Consider the following 26,652-nt stretch of genomic DNA (forward strand, 5'->3'; position numbering starts at 1 on the left):
AACACCTTTCCCATGAGTGCATCTTTATTTGGTTACACACTGACAGACAAATGTTTTGTACTCTTGCTCTTGTTCTTGTTCTGCTTCTGTTTTTGTTTGCAAGATCTGCAGATGAGTGGAGGATTTTCTGCACATCAGTTGCTGGTAGTGATGATGATGATGATGGTGACGATGATGTCAGAGCCACGGGCTTCACAGACCAGGGAGGCAGGGACTGACTGCACTAACGTCTCTGGCAAGTTGCCCCCGGGGCACATTTGTTACACCGGTGACACGTGGTGACTACGGCAGTTGTAGTCTGACTCATTATCTTAGCATGCCAAAGAGAAATATCTGTGGTGTCGTGTCACATAGTGGCATTCCTAATTCCAACTGGTCAGTGATGAATGTAGTCCATGCAGGGAGGAAATAATGGAGGAGGAATATCTGGTGCCTCTCCTCCTCCACCCCCACAGCACTGCCAGGTATCACCAAAGATCCTTTATTTGTGTGATGGAGCACTCTGTTCGAGTCATTAAACACTATAGAAATGGATAAAACGAACAATAAGAGGATTCCAAATAGTTGTATTTGGTTGGCTATGTCTGCAAAAGACAAGACAATGTGATATAAAGGTGCAATATGTAAAATTTAGGTGCAATTTTTAAAGACAAAACTCATTTTTTTTCCGTTGCCCCCTGAATGAGGCGTTTGTGTTTATTCGAATCCACCCTTTATTTAAATTGTTGCACAAAGTGATTGTTCATTTTATCCTCATACATTTTTAAAATGTACCATGTATCTTTTGTTGGGTTTTTATGACACACAACACTTATTATGACCTTTTTGCATGCTGCACCTGGCAAATAATCCGTATTACAAAAACAATTAAACAAGTATTTACAAAACATAAAAACTAATCTAAACTAGCAAACCTAGGGAAGAATATTAAATGCAATTATTATTATTACATTTTTTTATTACATAAAAAAGAAAAGGGTCTGAGAAAAAGTCTATAATGCTGAGAAAAATCTAGAATGCTGAGAAAAAGTCAGAATTCTGAGATTAAAGTCAGAATTCGGACTTTTTTTGGGCACATTCATGCTGTTTTTTTCTTGCTTTCTTTCATTTTTTGAATACTCTTCCGTACAAACCATCTTAAAACCAATTAAAACTAATTAGTTTTAAAAACAAATAGTCAACACTAAGTAAAAGCTAAAACTAATGAAAAATCTTAATCTATTATAACCATGGTCCCTGCTTGTTTTCACCTTTTTTAAAGGCGGAGTGAGAGCTCTTGGTCGACCCCCCCCCCGCCCCCCTCCTGCGTGCGGCCACAGGTGAGCACTGTTGCCACGGTAACGTTTGCTTTTTTCCCCCTGTGGCTTTCTCGCGAGACTCTGGGATAAGTGAGAGAGGGGAGGCTGCCTGGATGATCTCATCCCTCCAGCAGCTGCATAGCGCAGCGAGGCGAACCAGTAACTTTGTATCAAACTTCCAAGTTGCCTTTCACAGGGGAAGAAGACACCGGAGCAAATTTCCCCGGTTCGGAGCCGAAAGCGAGTGCGTTTTCCCGCCGTTGACGCCGCAGCGAAGGTGAGCATGAGTGGTGCGCAGTTTGTGTCTCGGACCTTGTTAACGTGGTGAAACAAAAAGAGGAAAAAAAAAAAAAACCCCGCTCCGTATTGTGTGACATCCAGAAAGCTTGAGGCGGACAGGAGGAGGAAAGGTGAGTCGGGACTGTGGTGGTTCTCATGTTATTTTGTGACACACACACACACACACACGTACAGCATGTGTCTGTGAGGACAAAGCACATCTTTGTGATGTGAGAAGGTGCAGTGTGAAGCCAGTGCGCAGTGCCAGTGTGTGTGTGTGTGTGTGTAAGCAGCATTTGTACCCGACTATCACCAGTGTTGTCAAACATACATGTTTGTGCTGCGTCGCTGGTTCAGCGCATGTCAAGGACATTGCTCCCAGGGGCGATTCACAGGTGGCACCGTGTACACCACACCACAACACACCGTACACTTCAGCACACTACACCACACACAGCCGCGTGTAACCCGTGAACATCTTGTGTTTTCCCTTTCATTTTCACCGTAGTGTTGTTGCCACACGGGCATATTTACTTGTGCCACAGCTGTCCAATCCACTGTGGTTTGTTTACAGCCAGCCTGGTTCAGCATCTGCTTGAACATGCGAGGTCAAGCTGACTGCACGGTGCCATGTTTTATGGTGAATTCTGTAAATGAACCCCCATTGAATGTTCAGTAAGCTGGCATTGTGATCACATGGTCCCTTCTCAGCTCTTTCCATTGCCTTATTTACATATGGTTCACATTAGAGCTGCAACTAACCATTATTTTCACCATCGATTCATCTGTCGATGATTTTCTCGATGAATCGAGTAATCGCTTGGTCTGTGAAATGTCAGAAAACGTTGATCCATGTGTGTCAAACCTGGAAATGATGACGATCTCGTTTGTCCACCAACAAAAATGATTCCGTTTTAATGATTTCTTTGTTATATGGAGCAAAGAAAGCAGAAACTACTCACATTTAAGAAGCTGAAACAAGCATAAATCTTGTTTTAATGGTGAAAGAAAGCAAAATAGTTGACAATTAATTTAGTAATCGATTAATTGAGTAATTGTTTCAGCTCTAGTTCACGTGGAGGATTAATTATCTTCAATTTCGATTATTAATCGATTACTAAATCAATTATCAACTATTCTTATAATTGATGATTCGGTTTGAGTGTTTTCTAAAACAAGATTTCTGTGATTTTTCAGCTTCTTAAATGTGAAAAATGTCTGGTTTCTTTGCTCCATGTAACGAAGAAATCCCTAAACAACTAACATCGTCATTTCCGGGTTTGACAAACACTGATCAACATTTTCCAACATTTTATGGACCAAACGATTACTCGATTAATCGAGAAAATAGTCGACAGATCAATCGATTTATGAAAATAATCGTTAGTTGCAGCTCTACAAATAACAACGCCGTAGATCCCTGACATGGCAGAAGTGTGTGGGGGGGATAGGGATACGATAATCGATGAGCCAGGGCAAATATGGATGTTTTAAGGCGCTCTTAAGTAAACGATGACACTGCTAAATGAGGGAATAAGGGAAACTTCGTTGAAGAAGAGGGAATTTACAGCAGGATAATGGTGAAGAAAGCTACGTTAAGAGATGCTCCATCCACGGTCAACACATAGACTTTATGCACTTTGTTCTCCATGTTGTGAATAAATAGAGAAATTGTGCACTTGTAACTTTTCACGGACGTTTTGTTGTCTTCAGTTTGATATCATGACGTATCATCTTGAAAAACATCGATTATCACAGAATCATTGTATCGTGATATTATTGATGTGTCTTGTATCGTGACGTATGAGGCGTGATTCCCACTTCTAACACTGTAAAATAGTAAATAGTTATATTGCAAATGAAAACTCAATATCTTCCAGCCCAATGCAACTCTTTATAAGATATGGTTTGTTTACCTTGCAAAATTCAGACACAAACGCGTCATATTCAGTATTTACAGAGCGTCCACTGTAGGAAAAACAGTCAGAACGGCGCGGGGAGGAAATTAAAAATCACCGTGCCTGCTCCAGTGTAAGTGCTCGGAGTGAGTCGGGTATGAAAAGTTGGCTTTGGAGTTTGGCTTTGGGCAAGGATCAAGGATTTCTAACATTCTTGATGGGCTTAGCTGACCTGCGTTGGGCATGACTGATCATACAGGTCCACGGCCATTTCTAATATCAACTCTAATCTCAGCTTTGTCCCGTCTGTTTGATCCACAATGGATGACTTCATGCATCCTCTTTTGAAATGTTTGCCAATCTTCTAATTTCTTCCGTTAATCTCATGCAAGTGCACTTGCTCTTTATCCACTATTTGGGCAGAATTTCTTTCCGCTGTGTTTTAATCTGTTCAACTAATGGCCGGCAAGTTTGAGATCTGCGCTGTTGACAAAATGCCATTCAAGTTTAAAATGAGACAGACCTGTGTGGGCTTGCAAATGGTCTGAAGCCGTGTGAGGCAACAGGTCGACGAGATCATTCCAAAGATTTTTTCCCTTTTTTGTCCCATCTACAACATGTTTATTTTGGGGCGGGACTAAAAATGCTTCTCACAATTCCCACCAGCGTAAACACCCTTCCCTCTGTGTTGCTACTGAAGGCCAGTGTTTCTATTTTCACCATTAGCATTTATACCTCTCCTGCATAACAATAACAATTGTTAGTGTGCCTCATTGGTAGTAGTGTCTTACTCGCATGCCCACACATTTTGCAGAGAGATGTTTCCTGTTGCTATGTTGAGCTCGTGTTTCTCTTTTGTCTCTTGTGCATTGTCTGCGAGGGAATAACTTGAGCAAAGATAAAAGACAACAACAAGTGGAGCATTGTGCTGCTTTATAATTTGCCCCCTTGGAATGTGTGGGCTGCAATTATGCTAAGTGGCCTTCGCGAAATGCCTAAATTAACTGTTTGTGATATATAATGAGTAAGGAGATTGCTGTTATGATTGATGATTTTTCAAGATCACTTTGCTTATTTATTTGTAACCTTTATTTAACCAGGAAAGACTCAATGGGATTAAAAAGCACTTTTACCAGAAGGTCCTGGCGAAAATATTCAGTACTACTGGCTAGCTGGTGAGATTTTAGTCCGACGATTGACCTAGTCTTAGTCGGACTAACGTATTTGGATAATGTGATTCATAGTCTGATTACTAAAACATACAGAACCACAGCGCGATCCATCTCACCGTCAATCCTCCCTGCTCGCTGAAACTGATTCAGTATGCACTAGCTAGCTTTACAAGTAGCTTTTAGATGTACATGGCCAATAAATTGATTTTCGACAAGTTGTCCGATCGCCTGTCGCGGTCGGACTACGGCCTTAGCTCGATTAAACTTTGCATGTAAACGTACTGGGTGTGCTTTATTTAATTTGTCACTAATGGGCTGTGACTACTCACTGCCTTTTGCTGCACGTTCTACCCCCAAAGCTCTCCTCACAAAGCACAAATGGACAGGTGAACCAAATTTGACAGCAAGACAATTACCCAATCCCGCGTTGCTTCCTAAAGCCTTCAAAGGTTTTTATACAACGTCTCATTTAGGGCCACGTTAACATACTTTCCACATTAAATAAGTGGATCCCAATCGTGTGTCGGTCCACACGAACCACATACACAAATCTGTGCAGACCTCCAGTTTGATTCCACGGGGATTGTACTCACCGACTGTTGCTGTACCCATGCGTGTAATGCTAGACTTTTTGCATGAATGGAACCGTGCGGCTTGTACGCACATGCGGAAATGCAAAGTCGCTCTTACAGAAGCGGAAACATGTTAAGTATGACCTGGCCCTGAAAAACCCTGGAAAAAAACAAGAAGAAAGAGGTTACCTCATTTCTCAAACGTATTGACTTCACCTTCCGTGAATGTGCGACACCACCTGACTGGGTGCTCGGAAGCCGGTGCCCCACTGGTTACCGCTCACTGCCAAGCTAATCAGCCCCCGAGATGAGGCCGTGCTGCACCACCTGGGTCCCCAATGTACCGATTGTCTGCTACAAGGCATGTTTTTTCTATCACAAATACCATGAATGAATCATCCCTTGACACATCTGTCAGTACGTGAATTAAGTTCATCATCAAGTCAGGCATCATGCAGTTATAAAGTGCAACGTGTCTGGCTCGTACTGTATTTGTCACCCCATGTTCAGAAGTCCAAAGACTTCACGGTCCAATGCCGTAAGTGTGAGCATCCTTTTTTCCCCGCTGCTGACTAAGGGGGGTGGATGAGTTTGACTGTAATGAGGTGCGACTGTCATTCTGTGCTTCCTGCTTGCTAATATGCTGGAATGCTCTGTCTTTGTCTGGGTGGGACTGTCCACGGCACATCAGCAAAAAGGGGGACAGCGGAGGGCCCGGAAGCTACAATAGTGATGATCTAATCCCCTTTTTCAGTGCAACCGTCACCGAGCAAATGTGGAGCAGACCAATGAAAACTCCGCCTATGTTTTCACCCCACCTGCCACAATGTTGGGGACAGGTGCAAAGTGTTTTTTGTTGGCGTGGATCTGTACTGGACTGACAACTGGGTCTCAGTTTGGTGGTGGTCTGGGTTTTTTTGCCTCCGACTCTCGACCCCTAAACGAAAAACCCACAGGTATGTAGTGATCCGACGTTGTGTAATTCCCTTTTTTCTGCTCCGGTCGAACCTCGCACAAGCTGTAAATAGTTCAAAAAATAATTTAAAAAAAAGGTAAATGAGAAGGAAAAAAACTTTCCATAATGGAATGTGGAATTCTCATGATGATGATGATGATGATGATGATGTGATACTGCAGGCTATCTCTGCTGACACAGGCCGATGACTTGCTCGGCGTTGTCTCGACACGTCTGCCAGTTGCTACACTGTCTCTCTGTTTGGCCTCTGCACATTCTCTCTGGAGCGGCGTACAGAACTGTGCTCGGAGAAGAATCAAAACATCAAGCCGCGGTGCAAGCCAGTGCCCCATGCGGAGGCTGTGTGGGCAGCGGTGGAAATTCATTCCACATACAAAAGCCAACAGAGGTTTTGCTGTTGTCCCTCCTGTGGACAGAAATACGAGAAGCAGGAATGCGCGAGGGCTTGGTCATGGCTGAGCTCGAAACAGATCTCGGTGCATAGACAGGTCTGTTCAGCTTGTCCTCATTCCTGTTCTTGCTCCTGACTGTTTTTGTTACTTTAAAGAGCGGCGTTTGCCACGTGATTCACTAAAATCAAGAATAACAGTACACCGTGCAAGGTTTTTTAAAAAAACAAAAAACAAAAAAAACAACCCTGCACAACTTTAGGGAACATCACTGGAGCAGAAACTGCTTAAATAGTGAAAGCATTGTTGCTTGCTGCAGTGTGTGTTTGTGCTCTCAGTCCAACTTCATATTCCACATCCTTTGCTTTGAAACCAGGGAAACCATTTCCACCCTGTGAGTTCCTGCTTTGCTCTTGGTGAAGCTGAGAGGGAAGAAAGAGACCACTGTGAGCTGAAGATTCAAATGACTTTTCAAACAAACCGAAGCCTCAGGTGGACTGAGCAAAGTGTGCTCATTTGAATTTTATTTTATATAGCATATCTATGCTTTTCAGTGTTAATACCTCATTAATGTGTCACGGAAACCACACAGCATCATTTTTATGTTTTATTAAAGGCACAGTGCAGTGCAGATGTGTCATAGTCTTTTTTTTCCCATGTTGCTCCAGGTGCAAAGGGCAGATAGGGCTGGCCAATAACAAACAAGACCGCTTTCCCAGCCTTTCCTCTCCCTCTCGCCGCCTGTTTCCTGTGTATTTCATTGATGTATTCCTGGACACCCCTGGCTGGCTTTGGGACGCAAAAAAACTCAGCTGACGTATAAATATGCAGGTAGATGTGACTCATCTCGCCGATGATATTCTAAGTGCCACTTTTAGTGGTAGATGAATGCAAATGAGCGTCTGTTGTAGTGCATCTGAGTGGTTTCTTTACAGAACTAATGACTAGTTTGGCATTATGGTTATCATTAGCATTAGTGCTGCAGTCGGTGTTTCCTTGAATGTCGATGAGGAGGAAGTAATCACTGCATTTATTGGTGAAGTTGCAGCTGAATATCCCTCATCTCACTCTTCCCTTGCGAGTGTGTACTTAAGTAGCATAAAAACTCAAAAGCTGTCTAGTTTGTCCAATGTGGGCTATTGTACAAACATGCTGGTCCAAAATGGTGGCCTACGTAGAGTTGTGCGGCTCCTGATATAAATATAAAAGGCTCATTCTGGAGTAATCAGGTGGTTGTACACTAAACTTTACACATTGGACCTTTAATATTTTACTGCAATGTCACCCGTTGTCTTATTTTCAGACCAAAGAAAACAATATTAAGCATTTAAGCTTCAACAAATAAATACACAAGTGTTAAACTAACAGCTTCAAAGTCATTTTGATGAGTCACGGTCAGAATGTTTAATTTTTAATTCTCTTTAATTCCCTGAGCCTTGGTCCTTACATACAGGTCTGCATCAGGCTTAGCAAGTTCAACAGTAATGCTAAACTGAGGGACTTAGGGTCAGTTGAATAATGTTTTAAAAAGTAATCAAAAATCATATTGTGGTGCTGCTCTGGAACAATGCAGACGCGGAAGCTCAGTCAGAATCAGTCAAACTTGTTTTCATCCTTTTGGGAGTTACGTAAATGCAGAATCCTGATTGTTGCCCGAGGGCGGGTGCGTTGCATCTTGCTTCACTCTGCATTTCAAAACGTAAACAGAGTAACAACGAGGGCAATTGTCTGATATTGTCTCATGTCTCATCTGCTTGATGTAACAGAAGAGTCTGGTGTATTAAGCACTAGTTTGTTTGTGTTGCGACTAAAACAACGTTGCGGCAGTTTCCATGCCAAACCAAACCGAGTAGAGTAGAGCTGAGTAGTGCTGGCACTGTATAGTGGAAAAAGAGCCATTTGTGTAGCAAGAGTTGCTAACATCGGCAAAGTGATGGCATTGTGCACTTTCACCGATTAGCATTTAGCTTTGTATTGTTAGAATAGGGGTAGTATTTTTGAAAAATTGTGCTTCCCAACCTCAGTTTCCCCTGAGTTGAGTCCTGTTAGCGTGACTGTTAGCAAAGATGGCGGACACTGTTTACATTCCCATAAAAGTGGGTCTAAAAAGGGCAGAATTAGCATTGCAGTTTCAAGGCTCGGACCAAGTGTCCCTGGTGGGCACGTAACAAAAAAAAGAATGAAGATATTTCTCGACTTAAGAGAAAACTGAGGTTGGGAAGCACAAATTTTTCAAAAATACTACCCCTACTCCAAAGTACTCCTTTAAGCTGTGTAGTGTTCAAGCTAAGTCGTGTGAATGAGAAGAATCCCAGTCGCCGCCTCCTCCACGTATGTGTGAGCGTTGTCTGTCAGTGCAGTTTAGTGCAGGAGTAGCACCACATGCTGCAGGTTTGCACAGTGCTTTCCTGGCACAGACTCTGATGTCGGGGCCAGACCACCACTGTTACGCAACACGAGCTGACTTATCACAGTCCAAATGACTCTGCATGAATTGATTAACTATGTGGCCTGACTGTTTATAATTGGACTGGAAGTGCACCGGCCTATGCACAAAATCAATGACTGGAAATGGTTTACGTGTTTAATTATGCTACGCTGTAGTTGTGAGCTTTGTTCCTATCCACACGCAGAACAGTACATTTGGTACCAAGTGCTGATTACTGAGGCACACCTGGGCTTTCCATTGAGTCCTCCGTTGGGGAATTAGGCTGCCCTCAGAGCTGTAGGTCACAGCCAGACCTCTCCAGACACACGGTGCAGAATCCCCCCTGAGGTTTTGTGTGGTCCGTTTTTTTTCATCTCTCCATCTCTGTAAACCAATCTTTAATCAAAAACGTCTTGAATGCATGTTGTACTTTAAGCTCACAGTTAATGTCTGGTTGCAGCGGAGCAGCTATTTGGCCAACGTGAGGGGATTTAAATCAAGCTTTCATGTTGACTCTGGCCTTCCCGGGATGCGCTGCCCACTGCGTTTTCCTTCGGAGTGCTGCTCTCCCTGCTCAGGATCCGATTGTCTCCTTGCAGCACTTGCCGGCTCCTGTCATATTTTATCTGTGGGGATTACTGTGGCAGCTTCTATTCATCTCTGCAATCAAATTATTTTACACACTTGCTGCAGAGGTGTATTTGCATCTCCCCCAAACAGCTGCTGATTGATTGATTGAGTGAGTGATTGATTGATTTATTGATTGAAACACTACACAACCTTTTCAGATGGCCTGTGGCCAGTGTTACTGCTGCAGTGGAGCTCATGTTTCCTCATGTTTGCACAGCAGGGTCCTGACCCTTCCCAAATGAGGCCTTTACGACTCTCTCCGTAACGTCACCTCGCTACACCTCGAATAGACAAAATGTGGAGGAAATTGATCATTGGTCGTTCTTATAGTGAAAGCTAAAATAAACAATCAGTTCCTATTGTTTGCTTTCAAATTTACCTGAGAGGTGTTTTCACGCTTTCTTTGTTGTTGACAAATGTTTTCATGCTTTTGTTTTTCGTGTGAGACTGTCATCAGATCTGGGAAATCACTTCAGCAGATACAGTGTCAGACGAATGTCTGACTTCTTTTTTTATTTATTATTAATGAAAGTGTAGCTTTAGGCTACATCCGAGCCATCTTCGTTTTGAAAGGTCTTGTTTTTTCTATCGTATGAGTGTTTTATCCGCACAGAAACAGCATTTTTGGAGTCCTTTAGTGCTGTTTTTTTTGTATTTTAATGTATACTTATTTAAATATTACACACACGCTTGTCTTCTTCTCCAGTTGTGGTGTACTTCTCAGAACGACAGTGCCACTCACAGGCCTGGCATACATACTACAGCATTTAGAGTTGTAGTTTCGTGTGGATGAAGATATTCCCTGAATGGAAAAACTTTTCAAAGAGACAAAGAAAGAGACGATGTTTACGTTTCATCCCATTTCCTTGTGCATTGGGCTTTAGTTACTACACGTCCAACAGAGTAGTGTCTGTGTGGCTTTAGTTTATTGTGGTAAAGGTGGTCCAAGGATCCCCTTCTTCTTCTTCTTCCTCTGCGGTCGTGTGTGTGTTTGTTCCTCGTGTAATCAGGCAGAGGACGTGAGAGGACAGGGCCAGTGAACGACTTCCAGACGTCGCAGTTATCTGTCATTTTGACACGTCTACTATGAGAATCTGCCGGGCTGCTCTCTGCTGACCTTACCGCTCATAAACAGTTTTACACCAAGAGCTAATTGCTCTCACCCTGACCTCCTGTCACACACACGCACATACTTAAGCACGTTCACATTTTACACTTTGAAATACAATAGACTTGCAAGCATGTATGCCTGGACAAATGCATCCTAGTGTCACTTGACACTTGAAAAGCCAGTCAAACATTTACCCCTTTAATATGTCCTGCCCCATCCTCCTGCCACAGAAGTGTCGAGAGTGACATGTAGCAGATACTCGAGAAGTTGAACCAGATATTCGCTGCTCAGGGCGTTAACATATGTAGTGTAGTGTGATAGCATTGTAGTTGCCCCAGGCTTAAAATCCTGAAATTGATTAGTCCATTGACAGCAGGAATGTTTGTGCCATGTGACCAGTATTATGCCTGCTTATATTTAAGTAAGTTATTGACTGCCTCCATTTTTATTTCCACCACTAATGGCCATTAGCCTGAGGCGTAAATGACAGTACTGGCCTGGGCCCAGTTGCGACTGGCACTGGGCAAGAGACCATCATACATGCACGCGGCGCGATGCTGTGGCAGGCAGTGTGCATGTGTGCATGCCCCCTAGCCTCAGACAGCCAGTGGTGCACGCTCGACTCTGAAGCATCTCATTCCAGCCTTCACACACACTCGCAATGATGTGATGATGCAACGATAGGCATTTTCCTTCACCTGCAGTAACCCCCCCCCCATTTGTTTATCCATGTCACTTTGATCTAGTGGAGTAGTCAAAAATGAATATTGTCATCCGAGACGTGCACATAAGGAGTAGCAACTGTGGCGTCACTCTGATTGGTTTTGCCTGCGAGTGCCTGTGATCTGAGAGTGAAGTAATAGCAAGCTTGGAAGTGTTTGGCAGGCCTCCTAATCTGAGCCCCGTCCCCGTCTTCTGGCACGTGGTGAGGCTGGATTAAAGACGGCAAACACAAACTATTCAGCCAGCCCTCCTCCCTGCATCGACAGCGTTAATTATACACTCTTGCATCTCAACTATTTAAATCCTCGACTGATGGGAACTGCGTCGTCCCAGCACATGCAGGGGCGTGTGCCAGCCCCATGCTGAGCTGGAAGAATTTGTTTGGTAACAAAGAAGTTCACTGCTTTTCAGATAGGAAGAAGGGAATAGCTCACTTTTTTTTTTGTAGGAATAGCAGAGGAAATGGATGGAGTGCTTTTGTAAACAATGCTCATGATCCAGTCTATATAGGCCTGGGGAATTACTCTCATGCCTCGTTGTTCTGGCAAATAAGTGGAAATATTTAAAGATATTAGTAATAAAATGACCATTATTAAGTTCAAAAAGCATGACTGCTTACAGGCTCTGGAAGTAGAAAAAGTAGGTGAGAGACTTCCCAAGTTTTCTGTCTTTGCATGTCATAGATGGACGTTTCCTTCCATTTTTCCACCTCGAGGAAATGTTGCAGTAGGATGTGGGGAAAAGGCGCTCGTGTTTGGCAGCGTGCCAGTGTGGAAATGGTTGTCATTATGTTTTTTTACTGTGTGAAGCACGATTGATGTGAGACTGTCGTTGTGCGGATTCTTTTCCTCTAGGTTTCTGTTTTTAAGTTTTGCCATCTGATATCAAAATACGTTTTGATACCAATACGTCGAAACTCTGTGTTACTGTTAACAGATGAACACACATCAGAGTAATTCATAATAACCAGAGATAGACCTTAATATAATCTGCTACATTGTTTGTTTCTTGGATGATTTTCAGTGGCAAATCACCAAATAACACAATTAGCAAATAATTACAGCAATTACACGGTAAAGTATGATCTGAGGCGGGCCCTCGTCGAAGTAGCCGTTGACAGGACGGACTTTGGACTTTTATCTTCAGCTGTTGTGTCCTAGTGTCCTGTAATCATCATTTATGACGCTTCGTTTGTCTAGTGCCACTCATACACGCACAAACCCCCACCGCCTTTGATGACGGGTGAATACTTGTTAACAATCAACATGTGTTCGACCCGTTCATACCAGACCGCTGTGCATGCATATACTGCCAGGTGTTTATAGTTTGGCACACAGTGTACAGTAGCTCGGGCGGAGAAAAGGAGATAAAAAACCTGTCCGTACGGTTGTGATAACGAAAAAGTGAGTGTGTTTATGTGCATGCACTGTACATTTCAATGTTTGTGAGTGTGTTACGGAGAGAATCTCACGTTGCGAACTGGGGGCAGAGAAGTGCTGTGTCTGATGTTTGCAGAAGTATAAAGTGGTTCGGTTTGTGTTATTCAAAAATAGCCACAAGTTTGTAAGGTTTTCCTTGTAGTTTCTGTAGATGTTGCTCTCTGTGTGTGTGTGTGTGTGTGTGTGAACCTTTGTGTCTGTGTGTGTGTACCTGTCCATGTGCATCAGGAGCTCCCTGTTTGTCTAATGGAGTTTTAGCATTGGAGGCAGAAAGCGCAGAGAGAGAGAGAGAGAGAGGGGGAAAGTGCAGCCTAGAGCAGACTTCCACTTTTAAACCCCAGCTCCCGACTGCTGCAGTTCAGCAGCGAGGCAGCCACCTCATTAGAATTTTTCACATTCCTCTCCAGGCAGTAGCACACTGCTTCCTCTCCGTTGCTCTTTATAACGCACAACTTTCAAAAGCGGCCCAGCCTCGGACTCGGCCGCCTCAGTAAAGACGAGTCATCTATAACCCTGCCATCAAAAAATGTGACTCTAAAACAAAGATGGAAAAAATGAATGTGTAAAGTTGCAAAATTGTAAAGTTTAACACACATTACATCAATCATATATAAGTGTGTGTTTTTTGTTTGGATCAGATTAAAGCATACACATAAGTCATTCCTCCTTTTACTTTTTTGGACAAGCAGACCACCTAAGCTGTTCGCAGTGCAATTAGCTCTTTTTTCACCAGAGAGGTAAATGGCTCTCTGGGAGTTGTATAAAAGGCTTTCATTGTCAAGTTGGCCCACCCAGATGATGACCTTGAAAGTGGGAATGGGTTTACATTGGCTCACTGTGAACTATGTCAAGTGATTTCAAGTGTCTATTTATCCTGCTGCCTCAAAATGAGGAAACCTCGTCAAGTGCTGTCTCGATAGGACAAGAGAAAGAATCAAGGGCAGCACCCCCGCTATCGATAATGGCAGTGCATTTATTGTCCTCCAGAACTGTCGTCTGGTGCAAGGCGGTGAGTGAAATTCACTTTGCCATTTGTTAGCGGTGCCCATTATTCACTGAACTGTGCCGCCGAGATAGCAAAGAGGCCCAGAGTTGGGGCAGAGCAGCAGAACACACATCACAAACAATGCCGATGATGAATGTCAACACACATTCACACCACTTTTAAAAAGGGGACTTTCTGCGGCGCGTGGTCTTTGCATCGCGAGCGTGGTTGGCACACTTGTCTTCTCTCAAGCTTGTTGTTCCTAGACACAGAGCAAAAGTGTTTTAGACTATGACTTGGACTGTCAGCGTTGCAGTTCACTCTAAGAATCTGCCTGAACATGTCCCCCCCCCAATCATCACTTCCTCCACTGAGGTTGGTGGAATTCCAGGATTTCGGCTCGCGGTTGGATGATGCTAGTCATGTTTGTCTGCCAGCAGGGCTGCCTGTTTTTCTCTCAAGGTGTCGGGTTCTCCTGTGTGTTCATTTAGATGGGGCAGGTTTGTGCCTGGTTTTCTGTCCAAATGTATCCAGGTTAGACGGAGAAAGGCTTCAAAACAACAACAGTGCAGATGAAAAGAAAGGAGCGGTTTGTTGCAACTGTTGTATTTACGCACAATCCTGTTTGTGCTACGTCTTAGTGAATATGTAGTTACCCAAGTGTGTCCCTCTCTTCTCAAAACTGCATGTTGTGTAGTAGTTTTTCTCTTTTCTGAAGCTTTAATCTTCTGACCTGTGAACTTCCCCAAAGACGAATGTTTCACCAGTGTCACTTCTCCAAATCTCAGTCATCTGCCAGTCAATATGTGTTGCAACGATGAGTCAGTGGATTACGGAAAAGCTAGTATTCTAATGTTATTATTCCAAGGCCTCTTGCTCAGGTGGACCTGCCGTACTTCTGCTTTCTTGCGCTCATTCTTTGTTCTTTGCATCCAATTCTCGGTCAGTTTTAACGTCAATTTTTTATCACTCTTGCATTTTAATTCTTCAGATTATCCTTTGAAAACCTCCCTATGTACATGAGGTCTCCTTGCCAGGCCAGTTTTCAAAGACGTCCCCATGTTGGAGTGGGGCCCCAGTCTTGCCCAGACCAGCACAGAGGGACCTTTGTGCCTGCTGCCCAACAACCCAGTCAGCCTTTAAAGCAGGGGAAGATTAGGAGGCCGAGAGAGCCAATGGACTAAATGGTAGGGTGCCTGTTTGAAATCCAATGGTGTCAGCCAAACAGCCCCTTAGTCCCATTCATGCACGCAGTAATTACAAGCTTGTAGGGCAATCCTTTGGCTCCTTTTGTCTCAGTGTTGGAAACACTTGCCCAGTCTACTGGGAAACTTAATTCCCTTTCTGTTTGGAGCGCTAGGACGACATGCGGAATGTTGTCCTTTCTTTGTGGGACACCAGCTCAGCCACTGTGATTCTTCTCCATGAGACCATTACCTTTTTTACAAAGTCTCGCACCCCGAGCTGTATCTTAAACCAATGACTCAGATCTTGTTCTTTTGGGGTCGTCTTGACGTCGCTCTGATTTTCAGTGAGTCAGACTTGACAGAAGTCAGACTCTTGGCTCACCACGTGTGTGATTCATCAATGCTGTTCTGTCCTCGTACAGTACAGTGTGTGCGCTGATGCTGCTTTGTCACAAGGTTCTGGAAAGGCGTGCTGTCTGAGTCATCTGACTTTAACACACACATGGTGAATCTTCACAGGTACGTGCTACTCTATAGGTCTAGACTCATCTATACAACCCAAGGAATTAAGTAGCTCTTCAGAGGTGTGCCACCATGATGTCACTACCAACCCCAAGTCAGAGCCCCAATTACAGGAATTTAACCTTATTTACTTCAGTAGGCTCAAGCACTTTGGGCATGTCTGATTGACCTGTGAAAAAAGGCACCTTTTATTTCTGCAGTGGATGGATAGAATATTTTAGGATGGGTGGAAAAAGGCTTTTGAATCTTTTACATTTTCCCCGAGTGCCTCACTCACACTTTTTTTTTTCCCCCCCTGTCACACAAGAGTATTGAAGTCACACACACTCTCCACTCCTCCTCCTTTTAATCTGACAAGACTATGAAGCCGGGTTCTCTGTCTGCATGTCCATCAGCAGCAAAGAGATTAGAGGCCTCTTTTTCTGGGACATGTGTGTGTTGCCTCTTTTCATCTGTTGCTCCCTATGGACACCTGACAGCAGGAGGGAATGAGGCCCAGCACTCTGGGACTGGACCTGCAGTTTAACGCGCACCGCCTGTTTTCTCTCTTATTCATGTCAGAGACACACGGTGTTAGTAGGACATGAATGAGCTTTTTTTTTTTTTCGTCCCTTTTTCAATTAATGAGTTTTTATTAAGCTGCTCTAGAAATGTAATCTACTGCCGTGCCCCAATGAATATATGCACATTCATTTGGGGGGGAGAGACTGCCTTGTGTGTCAGATGGATAAATTCTTTCATCTTATTTGAATTTCTCTCTGCCTGAAATTGAAATTTTCATCAGATTCATGTGAATATGACTCATGTTGTACCCCAGGTTTGAATTCCATTTGAAGCTCCATATAAACCATTTAAACTAGGGCTGCAACTAACGATTGTTTTGATTAATTTGTCGATTATTTCTTCGATGAATCGATTATTAATTGGATAATTCATGATTGAGGATCACGATTTTCCTTCCCCCATGGCTCCATCATGCTTCCTCTTCATATTTTGCACCTAGCGCTGTTCTTTGAAGGCGTTCATGTAAAGTGCTCCCGTGGCATTGGTTCTTCTTCTTCTCCTTCTTCTACGCCGGTCGGCATCCAGATTAATGGCACTCACTGCCCCACATTAGAGGTAGCAACTCTATGTGTAATGACGCAGACCCAACTAATTGATTATTAGTTGCCAATTATTTTAATGGATTAGCTGTTGCAGCCCTAATATAAACACAATTTATTTGCTATAATATATACTAATGTACATTTATATGCTCTCGGATTATGATTAGACTCAAAGCATATTGGCTTCCATTTGCAAACCCCCAAAAAAAAAACCAACATATTATTGTTTTACGATCCTTTTTGTTGTTTTAAGAGGTAAGAGGAACAAGTTATTTGTGAAACGGATGTCGATATTGAAACACTGTTGTGTTACGACAGGAGCCATGCTCGCAATCTTTCTTGCGAGATTTCCACTCGTCATCATTACACAGTTGTTGCTGTACAATATTGCTATGTGATTAGAATGTTGTTCTTAATAAGCACCGGACCAGAGGTCTGTTGTCAGAGGTTGAGGCCGACTGGGGATGCTTTGCTGCGGGCAATTGGAAAATGAAATCATCTCTAATGCCTGGAGACGCTACACTTGCACTCATCGTCTGACTTATAAATAGATGCTGATATTATCAAACAAATCTGACCCATCTCTCTGTTGATTGTGCCACTGTAGTTATATATCCACCGTCCAACACTCTCCCTTTTGTTATTATTTTAAATGTCCTCTTTCTGTAGAGAGTATGTGCCTTTGTTGGGATGCGGTGTGAAGGTGGCTGTGCTGTAGGCCTGTCACAGTGCACTGATTGCTTGTGGCTAATGTGATCACAGCCACAGCCAGGCAGGGCCTGACGGAGAGTGGAGCCTTAATCTCCCCCAGTGTCTCACTGCCAAATTGGCCCGATTTGTCAGGCGGTGGATCATCATCCACTTCTCAGATGATTTTCAAAGGGCCCTTTTGCTTTTTGATGTGCAGCTTGGGATATTTGATCTCGGAAAAGTGCAACTCGGCATTACAATTCATTAACGTTGGCTTCTGAAGAGATGTGAGAGTCTTACAAGTCGGAGGCTAAGCATCTCTGACAGCTGAGGAGATTTACGTTCATTGATAGATCTGCGTGATTTTTCCGTCAGTCATGTGTAATCTTGTGCTGGACTGGTTTATTAAAATGCCAGCTAAATCATCTTCACTGTCTCCTTTAGAATAAATTAGCTGATGGGGAGGCATCACTTTGCTTAGGCTTTCAAGAAAAAAAAATGACACAACAAAATTTGGCTGAGCGTTCACATTTCCTCTTGATGCTTATGTTGAAATTGGTTTGAAAATTAGGACTCCTTATCTAAAATTGAACATGTCACCGACTTTTCACCGGCTTATAAAAAGCTGTCGGAGGAAAAAAGAAATCTCTTTGCAGACTGGTTCATAAAAATAAATATGTTTTCTGTATATATTCCTTCAGCATAGATATGTTTCATGACTGTGAAGATGTTCTGATACATTTTCATTTGAAAGGGTGCATGAAAAGATAGTAAAAAGATGGAAGAATTACATTTTATATTTTTATATTTTCTCAATTGTGTTTTGTTGCAGATATAGTATTAAAGATAATACACTTTCCCTTAATTCCACTTTTATTTATGTAAATGTCAGGGTTTGGATAATGTACTGATTGATTTCTCTCTTTTTTTCCCCAATTCCAGGGATGTGTAAGAAAAATGCAGCAGTGTGGACGTAGTTGGGGAAAGTAATATGCTGGCTTGAGAGCAGAAGAGGTGGGGTTTCCATCATTTCTTTGTTTTTTGTTTTTTTTGCCGCCACACTTGTTGATCCAGACACTCAACCCGCTCATGAAGTCAGGGAGCCTTGTCCCAGAGGCAGCCCAATGTCGACTTGCTAAGTGCCTTTAGCTTTGGCACTGGTGTCATGACCAGCCTGAAGCACCCACCCATGGAACGAACTGTCGGGGGTTCTGTCCCAGCCACGGATGAGTTTTACACCCGCCACCTCCGTATGGTGAACGGAGGGGCCGTGCCGACATGTGCAGACAACGTCCACGCCACTGTGACCACGGGAGTACCTAAAATGGGCGTACGGGCTCGGGTGGCTGACTGGCCCCCAAGGAAAGACCTCGGGGGGGCTCTGTGGCACTCGACCACAGAGGCAGAGAACTCTGGTGTGCCCTCTGTTGGAAAGAGTCACATCAAGTTGGGCTCTATTATGACCCCTCAGGACTCGACAATGCTGCGTAACATCCACAATACATTAAAGAATCGCACCCAGGCCCAGACTAACCATTACAGCCCTGACACGAGGTACCTGGCCCATGGAGACTACAGAAGAGGCCCCGCGTATAAAAACCCAAGGCAGAGACGCATCCATCAGCGCAGCAACAGTGACATGACTATCGGTGAGATGGATGGCAGTGGGGACAGTGGAGAAGAGTGGGGTCCATCATCGGGAGCTAAGTGGTCCCCTCTTCACCGTGAATATGGTAGCACCTCCTCAATAAACCAGCATGGAGCAAGTGGAGAAAGCTTTTTTGAAATGCTCAAGGGATACCAAGGGGACAAAGTTGACCAGCGAAGCGCCGCTCCAGAGAAACTGGAGGACATGCTGAACGTTGGGTCCAAGCAGGCCATCAATGATCTTCAGGATGATGTGGATAGCCAGCCCCCAAAAGCAAAGGACAGAGATAAGCCCCCGAAAAGACGCACTAAATCAGAGACGGGGGGTGAGTCAATATTCCGCAAACTTCGGAATGTGCGCGGTGACCTTGACTCCCCTAAAGGAGGGTCTGACGCCGAGGACAGCCGGATAGACGACATCGGCCCCCCTCCTAAACCCTGGTTATGTCAGAAAGGATTCTCCCACTATGATGTTCAGAGCATGTTGTTTGACCTCAATGAAGTCATTCAGTTGCGGCAGACGGCGAGCAAGAGGAAAAACACAACCACCGGGGCTTCTGCCGCTGCCGTAGCCTCGGCCACCTCCACTCTCTCGTCCACTCACAGCCTCCCTTACAGTTCCCCGAGTGGCAGCCAGGAAGAGCTCAGTTCTAGGGACAGTCCCGGTCTCGATGCGGGAGACGAGCAGAGCAATGAAATGCTGCTGAGTTGCCCTTGCTTCCTCAATGAGATCGGTGCTGATGGCAATGGCAGGCGCAGATTGGGAGCAGGTGGGGTGGGCTATCAGGGGCTAATAGGCTGTGGAACAAGCAACAGTGGCTCAGGGACCCTGAGTGGGGAAGCGGACTTGTACGAACCGTCTGTGAGCACGCACTACACGAACGCTGGAATAGCAGTTCTGGAGGGACCGAAGGAGAGCCCGAGTACGCTCAGTGAAAAGGGAAAACAGTACATTGTCGAGCATGTGGACCTCGGGGCCTACTACTATAGGAAATTCTTCTACCTTAGGGGTAAGATGCCTTTTTTACTCTATTATCACATTTTTAAAGTAAATATTTAAAAACCTCCAACCAATATGTTTTGTTGTGCCTGTCTCTCGGCTCTTTCAGAGCACTGGAACTACTTCGGGTTAGACGAGACGCTCGGTCCAGTGGCAGTGAGCTTGCGCAGGGAGAAGCTGGAAGAGGACAAGGACCATGGCCAGCAGTACAACTTCAGGATCATTTTCAGAACGAGTGAGGTCAGCACTATCCTGCGTGCACACCAGCCTCCGTCACAGCCCCAGATTACGTCGTTTTAACTGCACCTTTTCTTTTTTTGTACTCACAAATTTGAGGAAATAATTTGGATGCAGCATGTGAGACGAGGTATAATGATCCTGTTGGCATTGTTTTGTCTTGTTAGGGTTCTTTTTCTAACTTCGTTCGGTGTTTCACTATGGGATATCGCCTTGGCATGACCAACCAGGGAAGCTCCAATGGCACCACGTCTGTCAGTGACAGACAGGTCGAGCTGTGCTGGGGCACCGCCCCCTTCATACTATCACAGCCGACCCGCCCCTCAAAATCATTCTCGCTTTCTTCCCGTGAAGAAACTGTGTGGAAGCTCCCTCAGCTATTCGGGCTAGCTTGGTGTTGCTAAACTGTTCGCAGACGCGCCGTTAAGGTCCTCGTCGCCGAACGCAGTCCCTGGCTTACGTCCTTTATTTGCTGAGTAAGTTCTTCGCAAGAAGTTTTCCACTTGATCTTGGTGTAGTGTCCGCGTCAAGGCGAGCTGCTCCACCGACCACCCTGTATTATCTGCCGGGGGTCGGTTAACTGTAGATCAGTTACCCACAGACTAACGCGTTGCGGCGAGTCAGCGTGGATACGGTTGACATTTGTTTGTTAACTGTGTGTTTACCGGGAGCGGAGCTAACGTGTCGCGGCGAGCTAACTCTTAGGTGTTTCGTTAGCTAGGACCTTAAACTCCGGGTGCTAACGCTAATTACCGAGCAGGGCTTAGCATCACAGCTAATCTGCCGGGTGCACGGTGTCTTAGCCGACAAGCTACATCAGTCACCGAGAGTAAAGCTAACGCATTACGGCGAGCTGACTTTACGGTGCTTGGTGAGCGATCTCCGTGCGCGACGAAATGTCTCTCTCTTCGCCCGCTGCCATGTCCTCGACCGCAACCCCCGCCAAAGGGCCGGTTTCGAAGGTCAAAGAGGCTGCATCCCGCCTGTGTCCCGCGTCATGCGGCTCATCCATCTCAGGCAGGGACCCTCATCCCATGTGTATTACGTGCATGGGTGCTAAACACGCACAGGCGTCTCTGGCTGACCCGCAGTCGTGTCCACACTGCGCGGATATGCCAGAGAAAATTTTGGAGAGGAGACTGAGAGTGGCGGTCGCTAATTCTCAGGACCCATGTCTGTCGGGAGAAACCGCTGTGGCTAAAACTCCCCATGTACCGCGAGCTACCACGAGCTGGGCGGATATGATGGAGGAGGAATACACAGACATGCCGCCACTCTTTGAGGAGCTCCCTGGCGTAGAGCCAGAGGAGGATGCTGAGGGCTATGCCAACTCAGACATTCTCAACTTGGATGATATGGAGGAGGACGAGGACGATGCCACTTTTCCAGTGCCTTCTCGCCCCTCCAGTGCATCTGATGTCGCTCCTCCAGCTGACAGCAGCCTTTACGAGGTCTGTAAACGAGCTGCTTCTAAGCTGGGCATACAGTGGCCTGCAGTTCAGGACGCAGGTGGCACTGAGAGGGACCTTTATGATGGTAAGAGACTTCCACCAGCTCAACCACCAGCCAAACAGCTCCTTCCAGCCGTGCCTGCGTGCATGAGGGAAATGAGCCGTTTTTGGTCCTGTCCCTTTAAGAACAAGCTCCCCACCAAAGGATGTTCTAAACTGGAGATCCATGGGATGAAGGAACTGGGGCTGTCCGAACCCCCAGTGGTGGAGTCTTCAGTAGCCCACCACCTTCACCCTGATCGCCGCTCTGTCTCGGCCTCCTCTAACATCGCTCTGCCTAGTAAGATGGAACGCGTCACATCTTCCATCTTCCAGAGGATGTATAAATATGCAGCTCAGTCAGTCTGTTCTCTGAATGCAGTTACACTGCTGTCTGCGTACCTGGCTGAGATTTTGGAGGAGATGGGCCGCCAATTGGACTCTGGAGCACCAAACCCAGCTCTTTGGGACGAGATCTGTGTGGTGAATGATCTCATCCTGCGCTCCTCACGGGGAGCAGTGCAGGGCAGTGGCCGAGTTATGGGCCTCGCTGTCTCAGGAGAGAGGGCCCTGTGGCTGAACCACTCGAGCCTGAGTGATGCACAGAAGGCGGATGTGATGGATGCCGCATACGACCCCACCAAAGGTCTGTTTGGCCCAGCTCTGGAGAGGATGAGGGAAACCAGCACCCTCAGAAAGCAGGAGGGAGAAGCCTTTGATCTCTGTCTGCCCAGGAGACAAGCCCCTCGCCCCCCTCAGGCCGCCAAGCCCACCTTTGCAGCCTCAGCTGCCGCAGTGAGGAGACGTCAGAGCAGTGCCCGCCCTCAGAGGCAGACTGGTCAGCAGGGCAACCAGCAGCCCAGGTCTGACGCCCAGAGACCGTGGGGGAAACACTCCTTTGCAGCGGTCGCAGCAAAGAACCGCCCGTCTCACCCCACTGACGGAAAGAAGAAGCGGGCGTCCTAACAACCCCAGCTTCTCCATCTCCCCCTCCGGTCAAGTTAAGAGTCATGGAGGGGGACCACCAGGACCCCGTCATGTGTGGTTCAGGAACCCTGGCTGTTGTTTGTTCTCCAGGGCTCCTTGTTCAGTCTCCCATGTGGCAGGCCCACGGGGAGAAGACACAGGGGTTCTCCAAGTTAATGTGTCACCAAACACTTCCACCCTGTCCAAACCTGTTGCAAATAAAAACAGCATTTTCGCAGCCAGGCACAAAGCCAAGGGCGAGATGCAAAATAAAAAACACAAAAATAAATCAATGTCATGCACCCCCCTCGCCACCAGAGGGAGCTCACGCTCCACTGGCGAGACACGATTCTCACCGAGTCGTGGGGGTGACGTCACCACAGCTCGACACAGGACCTCTCTCTGTCAGAGCGGACAGGTGGCGCGCATGCGCAGTTCACCCATGGATTCTATCCACTGTATCTCACGGATACAGACTTCAATTTGCCATGAAACCACCCAGGTTCAACGGTGTGTTAGTTTCAGTGGCCAAGGGGGACGCTGCACGGGTTTTGGAAGACGAAATAACGTCTTTACTGAGCAAACGAGCTATCAGAGCTGTCACGGCCGCGGAGTCACAACAGGGTTTCTACTCCCGGTACTTCCTCATTCCCAAGAAGGCAAGCACAGCCCTTCGCCCCATCCTAGATCTCCGTGTGCTAAACAAACACCTACGGAAATACACATTCAGGATGTTGACGCACAAAGTGCTCTGTCGCTCTATCCGTCAGAGAGATTGGTTTGTAACGATCGATCTCTCGGACGCGTATTTTCACATCGCCATTCACCCTGCACACAGAAAATATCTCAGGTTCGCTTTCCAAGGCAAAACCTACGAGTATCAAACTGTCCCATTCGGGCTGTCGTTAGCTCCGAGGGTATTCAGCAAGTGTGTGGAGGGGGCTCTGTCTCCATTACGGAGCAAAGGCATCAGAATTTTTTCGTACATAGACGATTATCTGATATGCGCTGGCTCGCACGAGCAGGCGGTCATGGATTCTGCTGTGGTGATAAATCATCTCAGGGATCTTGGGTTCAGTATAAACTGGACGAAAAGTCAGATAGAGCCCGTACAGTGTGCGGAGTATCTGGGTCTGAAAATAAACTCCCTGTCATATCGCGTCACGCTATCAGACGGGAGAATAAAATCTCTCACACAGTGTCTCTCCCTCTTTCAGATGGGGAGAGTCGTGTCGTTTCGACTATGCCTACGTCTGCTCGGCCTGATGGCATCAGTGATAGCTGTAGTGCATTTAGGTCTGTTGATGATGAGAGATTTTCAGCGGTGGGTTGCAGCTTTGCACCTGTGCCCGCGCCGTCACCTCAACCGCAGAGTGAAAGTGACTCGGACCTGTGTGAAGTCTCTCCGTCAGTGGAGGAACGCAGGGGCGTTCACCACGGGGGTCCCGCTGGGGACGGTGACGTCCAGGGTTACCATGACAACGGACGCTTCCCTGTCAGGGTGGGGAGCAACGATGTCAGGCAGAGCGGTGAATGGCTCCTGGGGTCCAGAAATGGCCCAGATTCACATAAATGTTTTGGAGCTCTGGGCAGTGTTTCTAGCGCTGAAACACTTCCTGCAATTTCTCCGAGGCCGTCATGTTCTGGTGAAAACAGACAACTCCACTGTGGTAGCCTATGTCAACCGTCAGGGAGGCACTCGCTCACTACGGTTACACAAGTTGGCTCGGGAGATGATACTGTGGAGCAGCACCAGGCTCCTCTCACTCAGGGCGACACATGTGCCGGGAGTTCTGAACAGAGGGGCGGACTTGATGTCTCGTGGGAATCCTCTGTACGGGGAATGGTCTCTGCACCCGCAGGTTGTGGACCAGATTTGGAAGAGATACGGCCGAGCCGCCGTAGATCTCTTCGCCTCGCAGGAAAACGCCCGCTGTCCGCTGTTTTTCTCCCTGTCGGACATCACTGCACCTCTCGGTGTGGATGCTCTGGCTCACCCTTGGCCAAACGTGCTGCTCTACGCATTCCCTCCCCTCAGTCTGATTTCCCCCACCCTGGCCAGGGTGAGGGAGCAGAATCTGTCTCTCATACTGGTGGCGCCAAGATGGCCGTCCAAACACTGGGTGGCGGAAATAGTTCAGATGTTGGCGGGCGACCCCTGGCCTCTGCCCATACGCAGAGACCTCCTGTCCCAGGCACGCGGGGAGATTTACCACCCCCACCCAGACCGCGTGGCGCTCTGGGCCTGGCCCGTGAGAGGTTTAATTTGGACGCAGCAGGACTGCCTCCGCAGGTTATAGACACCATTCAGAGTGCAAGGGCTTCCTCCACCCGTGCTTTGTACGGCTGTAAATGGCGGGTTTTCGAGGAATGGTGTGAGTCTAGACTCACAGTCCCTTTTCAGTGTTCAGTTGTGGACCTGTTGTGTTTTCTACAGGAGCTGGTGGATAAAGGAAGAGCTTTTTCCACAGTAAAAGTGTACCTCGCTGCCATCTCAGCATGTCACGTGGGTTTTGGTGATAAACCGGTGGGACAGCACCCCCTGGTTTGTCGCTTTATGAAAGGTGCACGTCGAAAGCTCCCAGTTTCTAGGCACCTGGTTCCACTGTGGGACCTTCTGGTGGTGCTGGATGCCCTTTCTCAGCATCCCTTTGAGCCTTTGGAGGCTGTGGGGATGAAGTTTGTGTCTCTGAAAACGGTTCTGCTTTTGGCTTTGTCTACGGCGAAGCGCGTGAGCGACCTTCAGGCGTTGTCTATCCGCCCTTCCTGTCTACAGTTCGGTCCGGGACTCTCCAAGGTTTGCTTGCGGCCCAATCCGGCTTTTGTGCCTAAGGTGGTGGAGTCGGCTTACAGGTGTCCCACAGTAGAGTTGCTGGCTTTTCACCCGCCTCCATTCTCCTCGACGGAGGAGCAGAGGCTTAACACTTTGTGTCCGGTGAGGGCTCTGCAGTCCTACGTGAGTAGGACGGCAGATTTCAGGCGTACTGACCAGCTGTTTGTTTCCTGGTCCACTACCCATAAGGGCAAGCCATTGTCCCGCCAGAGGCTGTCTCACTGGATTGTGGAGGCCATTTCTGTGGCGTACAGTTGCAAAGGTTTGCTGCCGCCCCAGGGTTTGCGTGCTCATTCCACCAGGAGTATAGCTGCTTCCTGGGCTCTGTTTAGAGGGGTGTCTGTTCAGGATATTTGTGCTGCGGCGAGCTGGGCTACGCCTCACACCTTTGTCAAGTTTTACAGGCTAGATGTCTCTGGTCCTTCTTTGGCCCAAGTGGTGCTCGGTGCCGGTGCTCCGGGGTTGGAGTGATGTTGTCACTCAACCTTTTGTGGTAGTTAGGCTTCGGGAGTCATATGCAATCCGGGAGTGGTCTATATCTCCCATAGTGAAACACCGAACGAAGTTAGAAAAAGAACGAAGGGTTACTCAACGTAACCCCGGTTCTTTGATAACAGAGTGAGGTGTTTCACCACACGCCCCTTCTTGCATTAGGCACGGAAAGAAACCGGTCTTGAATGATTTTGAGGGGCGGGTCGGCTGTGATAGTATGAAGGGGGCGGTGCCCCAGCACAGCTCGACCTGTCTGTCACTGACAGACGTGGTGCCATTGGAGCTTCCCTGGTTGGTCATGCCAAGGCGATATCCCATAGTGAAACACCTCACTCTGTTATCAAAGAACCGGGGTTACGTTGAGTAACCCTTCGTTTTTTTTAAAGTGCAAACACTGCTCTGTCTGTCTATGGCCTCGCAAGAGTTACTTAAGGTAAAATCACTCCTTGTCCTTGTTTTTCTTATGCGGTAAACATCCCCCGGGCTATACAGCTGCCTCTCAACATCAGCAAGTGTGAAGACACTCCAGGAAGTGCTCTCACCTTCCAGCCTCCAAGCCCTGTCACTGCCCAGCAACCTCAA

The 26,652-nt window shown here is 46.5% G+C and overlaps 1 protein-coding gene and 1 long non-coding RNA gene across 8 annotated transcripts in view; one reads left to right on the forward strand and one right to left on the reverse strand.

Moving 5' to 3' along the window:
- Positions 1–6: 6 nt before the first annotated feature.
- LOC122783181 lies at positions 7–5,772 on the reverse strand. The gene is made up of 3 exons (XR_006362005.1): positions 5,459–5,772; positions 5,241–5,379; positions 7–584 (listed from the first exon to the last, which is right to left on the reverse strand). It is a non-coding gene; the product is annotated as an uncharacterized LOC122783181 (long non-coding RNA).
- Positions 1,382–26,652, forward strand: part of LOC122783180 (signal-induced proliferation-associated 1-like protein 1) — a 37,343-nt gene continuing 12,072 nt past the window's right edge. The window contains exons 1-4 of one of the 7 annotated variants that reach the window (XM_044047832.1): positions 1,383–1,575; positions 7,253–7,415; positions 18,348–20,062; positions 20,162–20,292. In XM_044047832.1, the coding sequence (XP_043903767.1) occupies positions 18,571–20,062; positions 20,162–20,292 (1,623 nt within the window). In that variant the 5' untranslated portion in view covers positions 1,383–1,575; positions 7,253–7,415; positions 18,348–18,570. The other 6 variants (XM_044047835.1, XM_044047828.1, XM_044047829.1 and 3 more) reach the window with 6 other exon arrangements.

Source organism: Solea senegalensis, linkage group LG16, assembly GCF_019176455.1.
Source record: "Solea senegalensis isolate Sse05_10M linkage group LG16, IFAPA_SoseM_1, whole genome shotgun sequence".
NCBI lineage: Eukaryota > Metazoa > Chordata > Actinopteri > Pleuronectiformes > Soleidae > Solea > Solea senegalensis.